At 38.8% G+C, this 17412-nt stretch overlaps 3 protein-coding genes across 7 annotated transcripts; 1 reads left to right on the forward strand and 2 right to left on the reverse strand.

Moving 5' to 3' along the window:
* Positions 1 to 76: 76 nt before the first annotated feature.
* Positions 77 to 8834, reverse strand: snrnp25 (small nuclear ribonucleoprotein 25). 3 transcript variants are annotated; one of them, XR_008604887.1, is made up of 11 exons: positions 8503 to 8834; positions 4672 to 4762; positions 4452 to 4557; positions 4299 to 4373; positions 4081 to 4196; positions 3732 to 3876; positions 1925 to 2074; positions 1716 to 1847; positions 1549 to 1635; positions 1191 to 1338; positions 77 to 1043 (listed from the first exon to the last, which is right to left on the reverse strand). XR_008604887.1 is itself a non-coding variant. In XM_055021547.1 (6 exons), the coding sequence occupies exons 2-6, from the start codon at positions 2064 to 2066 to the stop codon at positions 935 to 937; spliced, it is 618 nt and encodes a 205-aa protein (XP_054877522.1). In that variant the 5' UTR covers positions 2067 to 2074; positions 3732 to 4140; the 3' UTR covers positions 77 to 934. The 3 variants fall into 3 exon arrangements, 2 of the variants coding, with proteins under 2 accessions (XP_054877522.1, XP_054877523.1); XM_055021547.1 differs by lacking the exons at positions 4299 to 4373; positions 4452 to 4557; positions 4672 to 4762; positions 8503 to 8834 and having other exon boundaries at positions 3732 to 4140; XM_055021548.1 differs by lacking the exons at positions 77 to 1043; positions 1191 to 1338; positions 1549 to 1635; ... (1 more) ...; positions 1925 to 2074; positions 3732 to 3876 and having other exon boundaries at positions 3921 to 4196.
* Positions 8835 to 9061: 227 nt separating this feature from the next.
* Positions 9062 to 10918, forward strand: polr3k (polymerase (RNA) III (DNA directed) polypeptide K). The gene is made up of 3 exons (XM_055021553.1): positions 9062 to 9249; positions 9350 to 9437; positions 10695 to 10918. Exons 1-3 carry the CDS (start codon positions 9139 to 9141, stop codon positions 10820 to 10822), a joined length of 327 nt encoding a protein of 108 aa, XP_054877528.1. The 5' UTR covers positions 9062 to 9138; the 3' UTR covers positions 10823 to 10918.
* Positions 10919 to 10951: 33 nt separating this feature from the next.
* On the reverse strand, positions 10952 to 16408 carry cdip1 (cell death-inducing p53 target 1). Of its 3 annotated transcripts, none has more exons than XM_055021551.1 (6): positions 16303 to 16408; positions 14972 to 15119; positions 14555 to 14707; positions 14147 to 14206; positions 13503 to 13779; positions 10952 to 12436 (listed from the first exon to the last, which is right to left on the reverse strand). In XM_055021551.1, the coding sequence occupies exons 2-6, from the start codon at positions 15045 to 15047 to the stop codon at positions 12325 to 12327; spliced, it is 678 nt and encodes a 225-aa protein (XP_054877526.1). In that variant the 5' UTR covers positions 15048 to 15119; positions 16303 to 16408; the 3' UTR covers positions 10952 to 12324. The 3 variants fall into 3 exon arrangements, with proteins under 3 accessions (XP_054877526.1, XP_054877525.1, XP_054877527.1); XM_055021550.1 differs by having other exon boundaries at positions 14972 to 15122; positions 16303 to 16405; XM_055021552.1 differs by lacking the exon at positions 14147 to 14206 and having other exon boundaries at positions 14972 to 15122; positions 16303 to 16405.
* Between the last annotated feature and the right edge of the window lie 1004 nt (positions 16409 to 17412).

Here is a 17412-nt window from a genome sequence, read left to right on the forward strand (position 1 = left end):
AGTTATGTTGTTTTACAGTTTCCTTTCATTGGTAAATACAACATTGTCTTGGGATTTTCAGCCTTTGAGCAAAAAAAAAAAAACAAAACTCTAAGGTTTCAGTAATTAGTCTGCTTAAGGAAAATAAGTTCTTATGTTTCTTTATTGAGCAGCTCACTACAAGCATATCCACTGCCAGACATGTTTAATGTCGCACCTGACAAAGATATATGCCAGGTGCAAAATTAAATATTTTCATTTCTTTATAAATGAGAATTTATAGTTTGTAATTCTAGAAAAAAAAAACACAGCCTTTGAGTACATTTGTTCAGCGAATGAAACGTTCCCATATCCACATTGTTTTGTACTGCTGTGAGGACTTTGTACAACCCACCATTACATATTCTCCTACAGCATTTCACAAGGTTAGAGAATACAGAAAAAGAAGAGATTCCAGATCATTTTCTGTTGCAAAGTCTCTCGTCATTCAGAGTCCTGGGTTCTTTCATCTTTTGGCCCATTTTCAGTTTCCTGCCAGAGTCCACCAGATTCCTATTTAAAATATTTTGATCTTTCAAAGACAAGATTCAATCATTTTGATGAAGTGATTAAAGGCCCACAGCATCACAATCCTCTTAAAGAACCACTTCTAGATCAGTAGAAGTTTTCAGGTAGTTTAAAATTGAAATATTAGATTTCATATATTTTATAGATCTATTATTATACATATTTACATGCAAGGTACAGCTACACCTATTGAGATGTGCGTCATTAAAGCCATTCAGCCAAGATTTAAGTTTTAAGTTCACAACCATAAATCCTTAGACTTAAACATAAATTACTTAGAGGATGATATTGCTAAACAAACTCTTCAGCAGATCCTCTCAGCAGTTACTAAATCACCAGCAGCTGCTGGTACAGCGTTTTTCTTCTCAGCATGTGCTTGCTTCTCCTCTCAGAGCTTTTTGATGGTTGTGATTTTCGACCGACACTTTGGACATCTGTGCGTGGTGGTCTTGAACTTCTCCATGCAGAAAGGAAGGAGGCAGCAACCGGCCACGCAGCTGCAAAATGGGAGAGCAGAAACAAAACCAGCCGTTGACAACGAATCTGCAAGCGGCTGAGCAAACAGAAACAGGTACAACAAGGTGTAACTGTGTCTTTAGGCAAATATTTTACTGCCAAACAAAAATGGGAGGGAAAGTTCATACCCCATCATAAATGACATAAAGCAAACAAGCCAGGTCACGCTACTGACGGAAGTGAAAGTCTCCGTTGTGACAAACTGCATGCACTCTGGGCACTGTGTCCTACTTGGATGTGTAGGAAGCTTTCCAATATCCAGAATCACAGCTGGGGCTGAAAGAACAATGTGTACACAATCAAATCTCTTTCCTTTACTCTTAACAACAGTCTGTCATTTAAAAAAAACATTTGCACATAGATCATATGAGATGTGAAAGCGGCACTTATTCCATTGCCAGACACATTTAATGTGCACAAATTTTGTGCACAATGCCTCGTTTTGCAGCCTCTTATAATACAGGTTTGTGTGGTTTGGTGGCTCACGGGGAAAAGAAGGAGGCGGTTCAACGAAGAAGATTCTATCTTCAGAAGCACTGGTGTCAAGCTCCTGGTTGGACTCATGCTTGATATCTGAAAAAGAGAACTTCAGTGACAAGCCTATAGCATGAAGAAGTCACTGTCGGTCAAAAGAAAAAGTAATTTGTGCTCACCGTTTTTGATTCTCTCATCTTTTGCCTCAAAGATATTGTCACAGTTCTTTTGCAGTTCAGCCTTCTTTATCCTGAGTTCTTTCAATGCATTGTCAATAGAATTGATCTCTTGTTGGGTAGCAGCTGACTCTTCTGATAGGAGAAAAAAAACAGATACATATACACAGATTGCGTAATATCAATGATGTTTTATGATTTATTAATGTTACCTGTTTCTCCAAATTCAGCCCGATTCCTTAGCTCCTGGAATACCATTAAGATTTTCTTTCTGTCTGTAAGCTGTTCCTCCTTCAGCGAAATGTCTTTCAGTCTTTCTGCTATTGTCTTGACCTCATTTTGTGAAGAGGTCATGGCGGCAGCTGGAAAGTTTGCAGATAAGCTGAGCAATGCCAAAGATTTACACAATGATTTTACTATGATTTTGGCTTTCTTTGTTTTGCTTATAAAATATGAGTAATTCTATCCAAATGAAATAAAGCTATCTAACCAACCTGTCCCTACACGAACACGTAATAGCTTCCTAACACCAATAACTAGGAGGGCTGGATAATGTGGTTTACAGAAGAATCTTATATTATTTTTTTTCAAAGCACTCTAATTTTCAATTTTAGTTTTTTTTTTTTTTTTCTCGCCTTATATTCTCAAAATGAAATCATAATAATGAATTAAAATTCCACAACATTCTCAACTACAGAAACCCAAAGAGTGCATATGTGAAAAAAAATGTAATAAAAATCCGACATTTTCCCCCCAAAAAATTAATTTTTACAAACAGAAAATTTGATTAATCAATAAAATCTGTATTATCCATTAGCACTATCTGATAATGCCACATTCAGCAGCAACAACTGCAACCAAACATTTGCAATTAGTCTGTTTTGCAACACTGTGGAGGACTTTTGTCCCACCCTTATTTGTAGATGTGTTTTAATTGAGTCAAATCTTCAGATGAAATAAGCAACAGAACCTTAATCAGATGTGGTTGCAGGCTTTTATCGGGCCACTTAAAAATCTTTCTTACATTCTGCCATTTAGATGTAGACCTCCTGGTTTATTTGGTTATTGCATAGCATTCAAATTCAAGCATGGTGTGGTTTTGCAGTAATATTAATAGCTAAGCCACTCCTGGTAAGATTCATCACTTACATGTTTTTTTTTTCTATTTGTAGAAATAGTTTTGTAACGTTGACTAGTTCATAGACCAGTTTGGGACAGGATGCATTGATTTTGGATTTTTTTTATTTATTTCTTTTATCTTACCTCATTCACAAGCTTGGTGGTAATCAGGACTGGAAGAGGCTCATTACGAAACTCAGCTTTCCAAATAATTATGATTAATCACAGTTGAGTCACAATCTAAAGATGGATGGTTACATTTTCCTCATAGATCCTGGTTGGTTCAGATAACCTTGTTCCCCTTAATTAGTCAACCACCATTTTAAATATTTTTGTACTTATCCAGGTTAGCATGACAGTAAAATTGTATTGTCATAAACAGTCAATTATGACAGAAGAGCGACAACAAGAAATCTGCAAAGGTGCAAAACCATTGTAAAGTACTTTAGCTTTCTCATTAGGTCTCAACTTTCCAAAAATACAACTGATGTCATAAAATTTGTCAGATGAATAAATAACTCTGTTATGGTTTCTTTTTTCATCCCTCAAAGTTTAGACAGACTTGCTGTAATGCAGAGAATAAATTGTTTTTTTATTCCACCTGAATTTTGCTAGAACAGGTTTTCACATGAAAAATCTGTATGTCTGTCTCGTTGTCTCCAACTACGAACAAAGTTTTTCACCAAATCAGCAAAAACCACCAACAGCAATATCATATCAAAAAGATACTTAAATTAGCTGGGTACATAAAAATAGAAAGTATCCTCAAAACTTAAAACTTCTTTAATATCTGCTTACATTTTGTCACAGTACATAAAAAGCAAATTGTGACAAAACCCATTCCATCACCTTAAATGTCATATTAAAAATTAATAAAACGGTGACAAACTCTGACATTACCTTGCTTTTGCTGCCTCTGCTATGTCGTTCACAGGTAAAATCCATATAAGCTGAACAAGAGAATATTGTTCCCATCTTTCAGGAAATATTCAAATTATTTGGGCGGTGTTTATTACTCCCATTTTTGCAAACTGTTGCAGTCTGGCTGAGATAGACGCACAGGACATAGATATATAGACACAGGCCAAGTAAAAATACTGAAACATTTTGATATTCACAAAGCACTTCTACAAAAATCTTATTTATTGTAATTACATGGACATTACAACAGAGGCACTTTTTAAAACCAACAGATACAAGACAAAGAAACATTTATACAACAAGAAGATTGAAACAAGATTTTAATTACTTTAAAGAAGAAACTGGGACACTGCAGGAAATTGTGTTTATTCTCCAAACATGCTGCATCATTTCTTCCTGAGTCTCTTCATAAACGTCACTTCATCTCTGTTCCTGATTCCGTAACTAAAGATAGACATTTCCAAACCAGAAACAAAAAATATTCAGACAGTTTTGATGTTAAGATTTAGGTCCATTAAGCACTAAGGTGAAAGTATAAGCACTCACTCTTTGAGCCTCATTGTGTCATCTTCAAGTTTCTCGCCTTGAAATACAAGATGATAGGTTCTCCAAACATATCTCCTGAGAAATAAAAGAGGAACAGTTGTAGAGCTACAAACAGATCTTAATTTATTTTCTTGTGTTCGTGAATGCTCCTACCAGCTGACATGTTTCACGCCGCCTTCTCGCTGCTGTTTCAACTCCATAAATCTGCAAATGGCCTTCTTAAGATCGAGGACTGTAGCATTCTGGACAACCACAATGGCTGTTTTCAACCAGACAGACAAATTATTATCCCTTGTCTGCAGTAACAGCAAAAATCAGACGAAGTGAAGTGAAAAGCAAATCGCATATCACCAAAAATTAAACAAACACTGACGCATTATTTCACCATCTGCTTTTAAAACCTTCACAGTCATCGCCTGGCCATATTCCAAGGCAATCTGGGAATTCACCTCTTCCAGGGTCACCTAAAAAAAATAAAGACAGTTTCTTGGACAAATCTTGAAGTGTTAATGAAATGCAAAAGCCTTTTGAATCCTTTGATTTGAAAGCAATCTGACTCTCACATAATCATAATTTTAAGGAATGAATGTGATCTATGTCAGATGCCAATTTGAATAACACCAGAGTCCAAATGTGTTCTGACTAATTTAGTCTTGCAGTCAAAAATAACGTTCAAGAAGGTATGTATATATATATATATATATATATATATATATATATATATATATATATATATATATATATATATATGTCGAATATACATACATACATTCGACATATATATATACATACATATATATAGCTGACTGGATAGCTCAATACATAAGGCATCAGTATATCACCCGAGAGGGCAGGGTTCGAATCCAGTCCTTAGGCAAGACCCTTCAAGCTACTGCCTACCTCATACCATGAGAGATACTAAGTTGCATAACATGCCGGCTCAGACGTCGCCCGGCCAAACAAGGTCTGCGTCAGGTGTTGGGGAACCAGAGCACCTTGATGACAAATGGGCTACTGGAACAAGACGGAAATGGGCGAGAGATGAAAATGTGGATCTGTTGGAATGCTACTACTCAAGTAACCGTAGTGAGAGAGGTTACATGCAAAGACTGGGGAAGGAATGGTTACTTCGACATCCCCAGTCAACACTAAGCGCTAAACAACTAGTAGCTCAGTGTTCCAACATCCGCAAACGACAACTGCTATCACAACTTGAGATTGACGAGATACAACACAAATGCTACGGCAAAAGGGAGGAACCCGGATGTCAGGACTGTGGGGACTTAACTACAAGTCCCCACCCAGTGAGGGGATACACGGCCCCAATGAGCGAAACAGAGCTGAACGAGACAGCTGCTGACCTGAGAGAGAGAATCATGACATGTGAATGCAGCATTGAGAACGATCCCTACCAACACCATAACAGAAACCAATGAGCTGATCTACAACTCAGCATCAGTGATCCTTGAGATACTTGGCTATAAGAGCAACCATGAGACCCAATACCCACCATGGAAAACGGTTAGAGGCTAAAATCAAGGTAACAAGGAGGGAAGTGAGCCAACTGTCAGAGCTCCACAAGGGTGCAATGAAAAGACCAGTACCCAGAAAGGCTCCAAGCCTTGTCCAGCCGCCTAAAGAGATACACAAGGGAGAATGAATCCAGAAGGATTAACCGGCTCTTCTCCACTCAACCAGCTAAGGTGTACTCTCAATGGCAGGGTAACAATAACAACAGAGCAGACCCACCAAGGCTGGAGACGGAACAATACTGGAAAGGCATATGGGAAAGGGAGGCGTCCCACAACAGCAATGCACAGTGGCTGATCTCTCTACGAGAGGACCACAGCAACCTCCCTGAGCAAGCCCCGGTAACCATCACTGTGACAGATGTCCAAGAAAGAGTCTCAGGTATGAAAAACTGGACAGCACCAGGGCCTGACATGATCCATGCCTACTGGCTAAAGAAACTCACTGCTCTCCATGAGCAAATGGCAGCCCAAATGAACCAGCTGCTACAAAGTGGGACTCACCCTGAATGGTTAACTGAAGGGCGGACAATCCTAATCCAGAAGGATCCATCAAAGGGTCCAGTCCCACCCAACTACCGACCAATAACCTGCCTCTCCACAACCTGGAAGCTCATGTCAGGCATCATAGCGGCCAAGATAAGCAAACACATGGATAAACACATGAGCACGGCACAGAAGGGTATCGGTGTAAATAGCAGAGGAGCCAAACACCAACTCCTCGTAGACCGCACAGTTGCCCGAGACTGCAAAACCCGACACACCAACCTGTGCATGGCTTGGATCGATTACAAGAAAGCCTATGACTCAATGCCGCATACTTGGATCATTGAATGCTTAGAGATGTATAACATCAACAGGACTCTGAGAGCCTTCATTGCAAACTCGATGAGTTTGCAATGAAGGGTCATCGAGTTTGTCTCGATGACCCTTGAAGCCAACTTCAAACCACTTGCACAAGTGTCCATCAAATGTGGCATATACCAAGGAGATGCTCTGTCCCCGCTACTGTTCTGCATAGGCCTGAACCCCCTCAGCCAAGTTATCAACAAGACTGGCTACGGATACAGACTCAAAATGGGGCCAATATCAGTCACCTACTCTACATGGATGACATCAAGCTGTACGCCAAGTGTGAGCGAGACATCGACTCACTGATCCACACCACCAGGATCTACAGCACTGACATTGGGATGTCATTCGGACTAGAGAAATGTGGTCGGCTGATCACAAAGAGGGGGAAGGTCATCCACACAGAAGGGGTCTCACTCCCAGAAGGAACAATAGCAGACATAGAGGACAGTTACAAGTACCTAGGTATACCACAAGCAAATGGCAACCTCGATGAGGTCACAAGGAAAGGAGCCACAGCTAAATACCTCCAACGAATAAGGCAAGTCCTGAGAAGCCAGCTCAATGGCAAGAACAAAATCCGTGCGATAAACAGCTATGCCTTGCCAGTAATCAGATACCCTGCTGGAATAATTAGCTGGCCAAAGGAGGAGATAAAAGCCACAGATATTAAGACCAGAAAGCTACTACAATGCATGGAGGGTTCCATCCCAAATCCAGCACCCTGAGACTGTACACGAGCCGCAAGGAAGGAGGCAGAGGACTAGTGAGTGTGAGAACCACTGTCCAGGACGAAACAACTAAGTGAATAAGTGTGCTCAGTGAATGTCTCAGACAACAGGGAACGGAGGTTGAGGTGCCAGAGATACCATCATGGGAGGACAAGCCCCTACATGGGATGTACCACCAGCAAATAACCCAAGTGGCTGATATAAGTAAATCCTACCAATGGCTGGAAAAAGCTGGACTCAAGGACAGCACAGAGGCCCTCATCCTGGCAGCCCAGGAACAGGCCCTAAACACCAGAGCAATAGAGGCCCAGATCTACCACACCAGACAAGACTCAAGGTGTAGGTTGTGCAAGGAGGCCCCTGAGACAGTCCAGCACATCACAGCAGGGTGCAAGATACTGGCAGGGAAAGCGTACATGGAGCGACATAACCAAGTGCAGGCATAGTGTACAGAAACATCTGTGCAGAATATGGACTGGAAACCCCAAGATCAAAGTGGGAAACACCCCCAAAGGTGGTGGAGAACGCCAGAGCTAAGATCCTGTGGGACTTCCAGATCCAGACAGACAAAATGGTAATGGCGAACCAACCAGACATTGTCGTAGTGGATAAACATCAGAGGAAAGCCGTTGTGGTAGATGTAGCAATACCAAGTGATTGCAACATCAGGAAAAAGGAGCACGAGAAACTAGAGAAATACCAGGCCTCAGGGAGGAACTGGAGAGGGCCTGGAAGGTGAAGACCACAGTGGTGCCTGTGGTCATCGGGGCCCTCGGGGCAGTAACCCCCAAACTGGAGCAGTGGCTACAACAGATCCCAGGAACATCAGACATCTCAGTCCAGAAATGTGCAGTCCTTGGCACAGCCAAGATACTGCGCAGAACCCTCAAGCTCCCAGGCCTCTGGTAGAGGACCCGAGCTCAGAGGATAAGAACCACCCGAGGTGGGTGAGAAGGGAATTTTTTTTATTTTTTGTATATATATATATATATATATATATATATATATATATATATATATATATATATATATATATATATATATATATATATATATATATATATATATATATATATATAGGTTACTCCCGACCTGTATTGGCAAATCACAGAGTAAAGGGTCCTGCACAAGACGAGCCAGTCCCTCTTCGAAGATATCCAGGATCTCTGAATGCGGGAGAGCGTCTTCATCTTCCTCCTCTGTACCAGCAGTTGGTTCCTCATCTCCCTCCTTTTTCACCTCCTCATCCTGAAGAACAATCCCCCTCTCGCCTCCAGGGCTTAGACTCTGCTCCGACTCCATTAAAAGCTACTAAAACTAGACAGCAAACATGCGCAAGCCTAATTTTATCTGAACATAAACGAAAACAATAAATTAAGAAATATTATCCCACAAGAGCAACTTGTCTTCTCTACATGCGGAGCGCGCAAAATATATATCCGGTGGGCTAATGAGGCTCATCACACAAAGTTCCACTCAATAAAAATAAAGTATATAAACAAAATAAAATTTCATTTTGTTTTTTCAACTTCCTAAAAGTTATTGCAGATCATAACATATTATACAGTTTCAGTGTGGTTTGTTTTTTAACAGGACAACGCTTTCTTCGTGTTTCCTATCGACGGGTTTTATCTGTTGCACTTCCGCTATGAAAAGCAACAGACCGGTTGCACCAAGTGGTCTAAAGCGACTTAATTTCTCTTTAAACTTCTTTAGTGTCTTGTCAGCATGCTACTGTTTTGCCCCACATGTGGGAATGTTTTAATCGTCGAAGAAGGACAAAGATGTATGAGATTCGCTTGTAACACTTGTCCATATGTACACAACATCACCAGAAAGGTAACGTAAAACGCTTCAACGCGCATGAACTGGTGTTACCGTTTCTTCTCGTTTTACGATATTCTACGAGTTAAATGCCAACCCCTTTGTACCTTCGCAGGTAAATAACAGAAAGTATCCCAAGCTAAAAGAGGTCGATGATGTCCTTGGTGGCGCTGCAGCGTGGGAGAACGTGGATTCAACTGCAGGTGACTAATGCCGCTCTTCGTCTCAAAAAGAATATATATATTTGAGACATTACATCAGCTGCGTGTTTCATGTGAATGATCTTTACCAAAACAACACTTAGATCCGCATGTTAGATGGTTCTTTGCTGTAACACACCTTATTTACATAATTGCAGTACAGAAAAAGCCTGTTAATCAGCCATCAAGTGAAATCAGATGCATGTTTCAGGCGAAAAACACCTGAACATGCAGAGCAGTGTTGGGGAAACACTGAAACTAGTAGATATGATGGTGTTTACAGTTCTCAGGTGTTTCACACCCATCAAGTTTACAGACCTGCTTCGACTCACATTTGGTCACTGAAGAAATGTTCCTGTGCTGATTTACTTTTACCCCCAGTGAAAATCAAGCATTAAATTCTTACTTTAATGCTCGAATCACAACTTTTGTATGTCAAGTAATGCTTGGGTCTGGTTATGAAGCATTTGGTTAAAGTGTTTCAGACCAGGAAAAACATCTAAAAATTGCTTGAGAATTGACTTTGAACACCACTTGGTCAACAACCGTGGAATGACCTGTATGTGCTGGTGTCTCCACATTGATTAAGTAAATACAGGCTCTACATGTTGTTTATCAGCTCTTTTGTGGTTGTGCTCAGAACTGAAGTTCAAAGTTATGGCTAATATAAACGGTGTCTGCTTGTTGCTGTACATTATTTACAATGGCTGTACTCATTTAACTACTATGACACAAAACTGCAGTATCTTCATCTTGATGATAGTCAGGTAAAATATGACATGACAGTTCAGTCTGAGGTCACTATACAAAATATTGAATCTGATATTTTTTCCCCAATTACAAACTGCATTAAGTAAGCAGCACACAAGAGTCTGTTGCCCTGGTGATCATCCTCCAGCTCTGTTGGTAGTTGGATGAATGAAACGAGAATTGAGCGTTTTTACCTTTCTGCTATTTGTGACACTCAACGACGTGTCTCCTGGATTCTCAGTTGGATATCAAAATGCAGGGCTTAAATTTTAATCTTTTCTATGAATATGAAAGTGGTGCTTTAAAGATAAAGTGTGGAGCGTTTTTGGGGGAATGTTTAAATTTCATTTACATGGAAAACATTTAGATCAAAACATTATACACTTTTCACTTATGTTTATTTTAGGTTATCGGCCATGCTGACTAATGTGTGGAAATTAGGAAAAATGTGATGTTTATGACTTAAAGTCTTATTCTAGGCTAATAATTTGCATTTGTGTTTCTGCACAGAAAAATGTCCGAAGTGTGAGCATCCCCGGGCTTATTTCATGCAGATCCAGACCAGATCAGCAGATGAGCCGATGACAACTTTCTACAAATGCTGCAATGCACAGTGTGGACATAGATGGAGAGATTGATGGTTGTATATTGTAAAAAGTAAAAATTATTTTCAGATTCTGCATTGTCTTTTGAAAAATAACCTTTCCACAAAAATAAATGTAATTTATGCAACAGTCACTTGTCAGACATCATGTATCTTCAAGATATTTCTTCATGACTTTTATTGATAAAATATTACCTGTGTACAACAGTTAAGTAAACTGTCTGACATTGTTGTACATTATCACAGACATCATAGCAATGCAGTTTTCACAATAAGAACATTTTGCTGCAGTCCTTCAGCTCAAAGGTTTTACACTGATTTGTCAGTCAAAACAGAAAAAGTCAGTTGCACATTTAGTCAGGGAGCTAATCACCAGAATTATTTTTTAAAGTAAAAATCAATCAGATTAACTCTTGATAGGCATTAGTGAACAAAGGATTAGCCATGCAGTGATGGTACACTGATCATTTACTAGCAGCAGACAATTCAGTGGAAGTTGATTTGCAATATTTTTAACCTTAATTGAAGCTTAAAAGTATGTCATCTAACATGCATCTGAGCAAAGCATCTAGTCTTAAAGAACATGGGCCATTGTTGAATTTGCTCAACTATATTCTTAAAATGTCCTATTTTAGATTAGTTTGAATCTACAATCTGTGGAAGTGCATCCTGCCAAAGTGAAGTCATTTGTTAAGATGTCATGCAGTTTTTCTAATATCAGTGACAAAAACATATCTGCCATCTTCAACATGATTTCAATTAGTGCACATACAGTCAGATTCATACAATTAAAAGCCCAATGATGTTTTTCTTTACATTTTCACAACAAAGGGGTTAGCAATGTATTTTAAAATAAAGTGCAAATGTTAAGTTTATTCAAACACAAAATGGGCAGAGAGCTAGTAACAGAAAAGCAGCAAGTCACTGAACATTGAGTGACTGAACAAAAATAAATACAGCATGTAATATAAATATCAGTTTAAATTTGAAATTGGGTCTCATTAAACCAGTGGAAACAAAAAATATATATACATGAGGAAAATATGATACACAGACAAAATTGGGTTAGTTTACATAAATGTTGGGAATTGTTATTTTAAGATGACCAAACAAAAAAAAAAACTAACCACAGTATGAGTAACATTAACATAAGAATTCAAATATTATAAGCAATTTCACAGTTTTTCTAAATGAGGCTAACTTGATTTATTTTTTCTTCTCCTTCACATGCATAAGATAAATGTCTGTAGGCTGTCTGCAACTGCAGCTTTTTAGTTCCTGGTTCTTTTAATGTCCTTCATCGGTTCAGAGGTTTTATACATTTTAAATCCTTGTTTAAACATTTTAGAAGAATGTGGAAGATATGTACAGCAATTATCCTGTGGGTTTATGAGACAAATGTATTTACCATAAGAAGGGGACAACACTATGCAAAAATGGGGTAAAGGGTGGAGGCTGCTGTCACTACCAGCAGAGGGAGCTGAGAGTTTTACGTGTGTGCACATACATGGCTCTGTGACGAAACACCGTCGGTGGTTAGCAGATGCGCTTGTATGTGTATATGTAGCCCTTACAGTTAGGACAGGTGTGTGTCACATCCTTGAGGTCATCAATCAGACAGGGAATCAAGCAGCAGCCGAGGTCACACCTGGGAGCAAAGAAGAAGAAAAAAATGCAACAAAATCAAACAACTGCAGACGAGCTTAATCAGGATCCCCATTCATGACTGAAATGAAGAGGATATTTCAGTTCAGTAAAAAAATTAAGAATCCACATTTTTAGAGATTCCAAGAAAAGAGTAGGAAGAGAGCTTCTGATGTAATTGTAAGGAGCCAAATGGAAGATTGCAGAAATATGCTCCACATCTGCACAACAGATGAAAAGTTTGCAAACTAAATATTTTGTTTGAAAGCCGCCACTTTCATTTTTTCCCCCTCTGTAAATATGATCACATTTCTCATATGAGTTTGAGCAATTGTAGAGGGTCGAATCTGTTAATATGTCTAAAGTGCCTCTTCTGCTGACCAAAAGTTACTACCGTATTTTCCAGACTATAAGTCGCAGTTTTTTTTCATAGTTTGGCCGGGGGTGCGACTTATATTCCGGAGCGACTTATGTGTGGAAATTACCAAATCATTATATCATATCACATGTTATTTTCACACTAAAAATAACGTGTTATTCTACTTGTGTTATTCTACTTTCGGAGTTGGCAGAGTTGTTTACAAGCGACACTGAGGATGAAGATTTTATTGCGTTTAGTGATTTGAAGTGACACGGAAGGCTTGGTAAACTTGTTCGCATGTTATTTATGTTATAGTTATCTGAATAACCCTTAATGTGTTATGTTAACATACCAGGCACGTTCTCAGTTCGTTGTTCATGCATCATGTAATGTTAGCATACCGTACAATTATTCAGCCTGTTGTTGCCTCTATTCTATTTTTATTGCCTTTCAAGATGACATGTCTGTTCTTGGTGTTGGATTTTATCAAATAAATTTCCCTCAAAAATGTGACTTATACTCCGGTGCGACTTATATATGTATTTTTCTTCTTTATTATGCATTTTATGGCTGCTGCGACTTATATTCCGGAGCGACTTATAGTCCGGAAAATACGGTACTCAAGATTAAACTTTACTTTTAAATTATGGCTGAGACGGGTTATCAATATAATAACTCTTTCATACAATGCTTAACACTTTGAACTTACCCTACAAAGAAGCAGAAGAGGCAGAAGAGTGTGTTCATGAGCCCGACATCGTGAGAGATGCGGGTGATGATGGCCTGTTGACAGTGCGGACACACGGTCTGCACTGGCGACGTCTGGAACATTTCGCCCTGCAGTACCGTCACAGTGGTGGCTGCACCCGGTGGAGCCAGGACGGTCGCTGTGTGACTTCCCATGTGGACAAAGTGACTGGGACCCGGACCCATTTGTCCCGGAACTGGCTGACCGAAGTGACCTGGTGGCGGTGGGTATGGCCCACCTGCAGAAAAAGAATCGATTAAAGCGTTAAAAAAAAAAAAAAAAACGGTTTGGAATGGTCTAACCTTGTAGAGGAAATAGAAATTATATTAAGGGATAGAATTTGATGATGGTTTTGGGTGATGTGGTTACACATTAATGTGTGAATAAAATTAATTTGAGTTCCAGTGACAACACCAGCAGAAAAATATACACAAAGAAACTGTACAGGGTTTCAAAATAAAAATGGCAAAATAGATAACCACTGATGATTTTTAAAGGCTGAGCCAAAAAAAGTTAACACCTCCACTGACAGTGTTTCACCCAAATACACACAAGGACAGTATGATGATCAGTATTTACTGATATTAGCAGAAAGGCTGCTGCACCTTGCATTGGTGGAGGCATTGGATGAGCAAAGTGACCTGGAGGTGGTGGGTAGACCATACCTGCAAAGATTGCATTCAGGAATAAAAGTATTAACATAAAAAAAACAGATTGGAAGGATCATGGAAAACACAAAAACAAAACAAGCAAGCAAACAAAAAAATACAAAAATTAAGTTAAAGCAGGAATATGATGAATTTGTGAGTTGTGTGAAATGCTGTGGTTACACAACTGATTGTGCCAGTGAAATAAAACTGAAGTCACAGCTAAACGGGAATGGATTCTGACATACTTCAAAGACACTAAATATCTGTAGTCACAGAATTTCCAGGGGAGTCTAGTGCTAGTCTGAACAATTAAAAGGCGCAGAAACAAGAAGTTTATTGATATTTCAGGACAAAATGTGGCACCTTGCACTGGTGGAGGCATTGGCATAGGCATGGGCATGGGTCCTTCTCCTGGAACATGTGGCGGTAGGAAGCCTGGGTGTGGACCTTCATAGGGGGGAGGGCCATAATCTGGAAGTAGGGGCTGTCCTTGTGGCTGAGTAGTTCTTACTGTTTCTAAAACATACAAAATAAAATGATCTGATCAACAAAAGTCAAGTGGATACATCACAGAGATCAGAGAACTATTGAAAGACATTTTATATTACAAAGAATTGAAACTTAATACTAAATCCTTATGACAACCAATGTTTAGACATTCTTTGTGTATATTCAAAACAGAGCAAAATAAAGGATCACTCACTTGAACTTATTATTTCACACAGAAAACTAAAGAACTCATCAACATTCAGCACACCCTTGCAAGTTTCCCTTCATTACCAGGTTGTCCATTCTTTTCCTCAATGAGGGGGGCACTGGGACCTCCGGGGTACGGAGGGGGAGGGTCACTGGACATACTGGTTGGAGATCTAGGCTCACAGATGGCTCGGATATGTTGACGCAATCAAAGCTGTGTGGGTCGGGTTTACTGCTGAGGAATAAAACATGAAATCTTTTATCTCAAGTTTCACCAGAAAGTACCTGTCTCTCTCAAGCTAAATAATATATGGGGGGTTAAGTGTAGTCATGTCACAAATTGTTCTTCTTAATTGAAGAAGTCACAAATAATAATCTCTCAGTAAATTGATCATTTTTATGATTTATCTTTTATTTTATTTATTTATTAAACTAAAATTTTCTCCAAATTGATGTTTGTGATGTCTGGCAGTACATGTGTGCAAGAAACTCTGTCCCAATTCACTGGCAAGTTCTGTTTGCCTTTTACATGTAAAATAAAATAAATATTATGGATAAATTAATGCAAATTGAAAACTGTTAAACTAAATATTTAACATGAGTGCAAATTTCATGCTATAAAGTAACAGTTACAGAAGGATTATATGCTACTGTTCATACACTTAAGGTTGGAGGACAACACATCTGTTGAACTGCCCTCAAACGTCAGAATCCATATAAAAATAATCCAATTTGACAAAGTTGTTAATGTTTATTTCGGAATGTTTCCACCATTACCTTTAACTTCGTAACTAAATGATATGCGTATTTTATTAAAAATAAATATTTATGTTATTAAAAATAAATGTTTGTATAATACTTTACTTAGCAAGACTTTTATTAGTTTCAACAAAAAAAAACTAAATAGTATTGTAAAATCTAAATGTAGGCTGTTCGGAGATAATCCGTGTCAAAGCTACTTTCAACACCGTGAATAACTTAGTTACATAATATATGTAAGCGGAAGTTCGCATTAATTTAACATTAAGGTGGATAATTTAGTCAAAACAATTTGGCTACATCTTTGTCAGTTGACATACGTGCTAGCTAACAGGAACGTCGCTTTCAGAGGCTAAACGTCTGGTTAAAAACATGTTTATTTGAGGTTCCTTCATACGACTTGGGAAGGACTGACGAGGCGTGTTAGTGGTCAGCCGCTAAGGCGACTTCAAGACGTCGCTGCGTTTTAACTGTGAACCCAATCGTTGAAAGCTAGCTGTCATTAGCTACAAGGCTAGCTAGCGTCGCCATTCTGGATATAGAAACTAAACGCCAAAGACGTGAGAGTAAAAACTGACTTGTAAAACAAGTAGGGACAATTGTTTTCTTCGTTCGCTGCACACAAGGAGATAGGAACAAGTTGGAAGGGTCATTACCTTATTCTAGGAAGAACAGCACCGAACCGTGTTGTAGCTGAAGTTGTTTGACGTCGGGCTGCTTCGACATCCGCTGAGACGGATTTACACTGACGTCATTAATCATGATGTCCATCGGTGTTTCGGCGTATTTTGATGCCCTGTCAAAAAGGCAAATAAGGCATTTTCCTTGCATTCTTCAAAACCGTTGCAAAATATGAGGATTTGTTTTTTACTGCGGTCTAGAAGAAAGAAAACAGAGTAGTGAAAAAAAGTTTATCATTTGTTCTCTTGCCTAAACTGAGGCAGTTCAACAGTGTTTAAAATGAGGAATTTAATCTGAGGCATCACAATTTAAAAGGTAGAGTTATACCGTGCAATACTTAACATTAACAATTTACTAAAAAGAATCGAAAAAAATCACCTCTGCCTGAAATATTAAGAAAAACATAGAGAATTGTATCTATAAAATCCAATTAGATAAGTGATTTATATGTAATATTTGGTGCAGATGTCCCTTTTGTATTTGTACATGTTATAGTTGACTGCTAAACGTCATAAAATTGAGAAATGTAAAATTTCTAATTGTCTAAAAAATATATGTTGTATAGAACTCCAATTTTTAACGTCAAAACTTTGACATTTATTATTATAGTTCATTTTTTATTATAAATCGAATACATAAAACATAAGCTTTAATACAAAAAATTCAAATTATTATTTGCGATTAACAGTGTTTGCCAGAAGATTCTAGGCAGAGAGAGACCAGCGTTAGAGCCCTCTAGTGGTATTCCATGAGAACCGCAATATCAAATCGGCTATTACAAATCTAAAATAAGTAATCTTGAAATGGAACCGTCATGTAAATAAGATCTACCTGTGTTTGAGTCTCCCAGATATCCTAGGAACTGTCAGAGGCCTCATGCCTCTATTTGACTCGGGTCTGTCGGGCCAAATGGGTCCTAGCTGTGGGACCCTAAGAGGAGCCCAAAGATCGCTTAGAAATATAAACACAGAATGTTCTTATTTAGAGATGGCAATATAGACAGGGTTCAGGGTTCTTGCTTACAACCAGAGCTATAGACAGAAGTCCGTTTCTTCCAGTGTTTTAACAGCTTGGCAGGTCACCAG

Source organism: Poeciliopsis prolifica, unplaced genomic scaffold, assembly GCF_027474105.1.
Source record: "Poeciliopsis prolifica strain line A6 unplaced genomic scaffold, Auburn_PproV2 SCAFFOLD077, whole genome shotgun sequence".
NCBI classification, from domain to species: Eukaryota; Metazoa; Chordata; class Actinopteri; order Cyprinodontiformes; family Poeciliidae; genus Poeciliopsis; species Poeciliopsis prolifica.

Bases quoted from the DNA above. Each gene is read 5' to 3' on its own strand.
- cdip1 (XM_055021551.1), bottom strand. From the start codon at position 15,047: ATGTCCAGTGACCCTCCCCCTCCGTACCCCGGAGGTCCCAGTGCCCCC. The intron at 14,708-14,971 runs GTAATGAAGGGA...TGTATGTTTTAG, and splicing joins GGAAAAGAATGGACAACCTG to AAACAGTAAGAACTACTCAG. The intron at 12,437-13,502 runs GTAAGTTCAAAG...CTTTGCTCCCAG, and splicing joins CTCTTCTGCTTCTTTGTAGG to GTGTGACCTCGGCTGCTGCT.
- polr3k (XM_055021553.1), top strand. From the start codon at position 9,139: ATGCTACTGTTTTGCCCCACATGTGGGAATGTTTTAATCGTCGAAGAA. The intron at 9,250-9,349 runs GTAACGTAAAAC...GTACCTTCGCAG, and splicing joins TACACAACATCACCAGAAAG to GTAAATAACAGAAAGTATCC. The intron at 9,438-10,694 runs GTGACTAATGCC...GTTTCTGCACAG, and splicing joins GAACGTGGATTCAACTGCAG to AAAAATGTCCGAAGTGTGAG.
- snrnp25 (XM_055021547.1), bottom strand. From the start codon at position 2,066: ATGACCTCTTCACAAAATGAGGTCAAGACAATAGCAGAAAGACTGAAA. The intron at 1,636-1,715 runs GTGAGCACAAAT...TCTCTTTTTCAG, and splicing joins AGATGAGAGAATCAAAAACG to ATATCAAGCATGAGTCCAAC. The intron at 1,044-1,190 runs GTATGAACTTTC...CCCATTTTGCAG, and splicing joins TTTATGTCATTTATGATGGG to CTGCGTGGCCGGTTGCTGCC.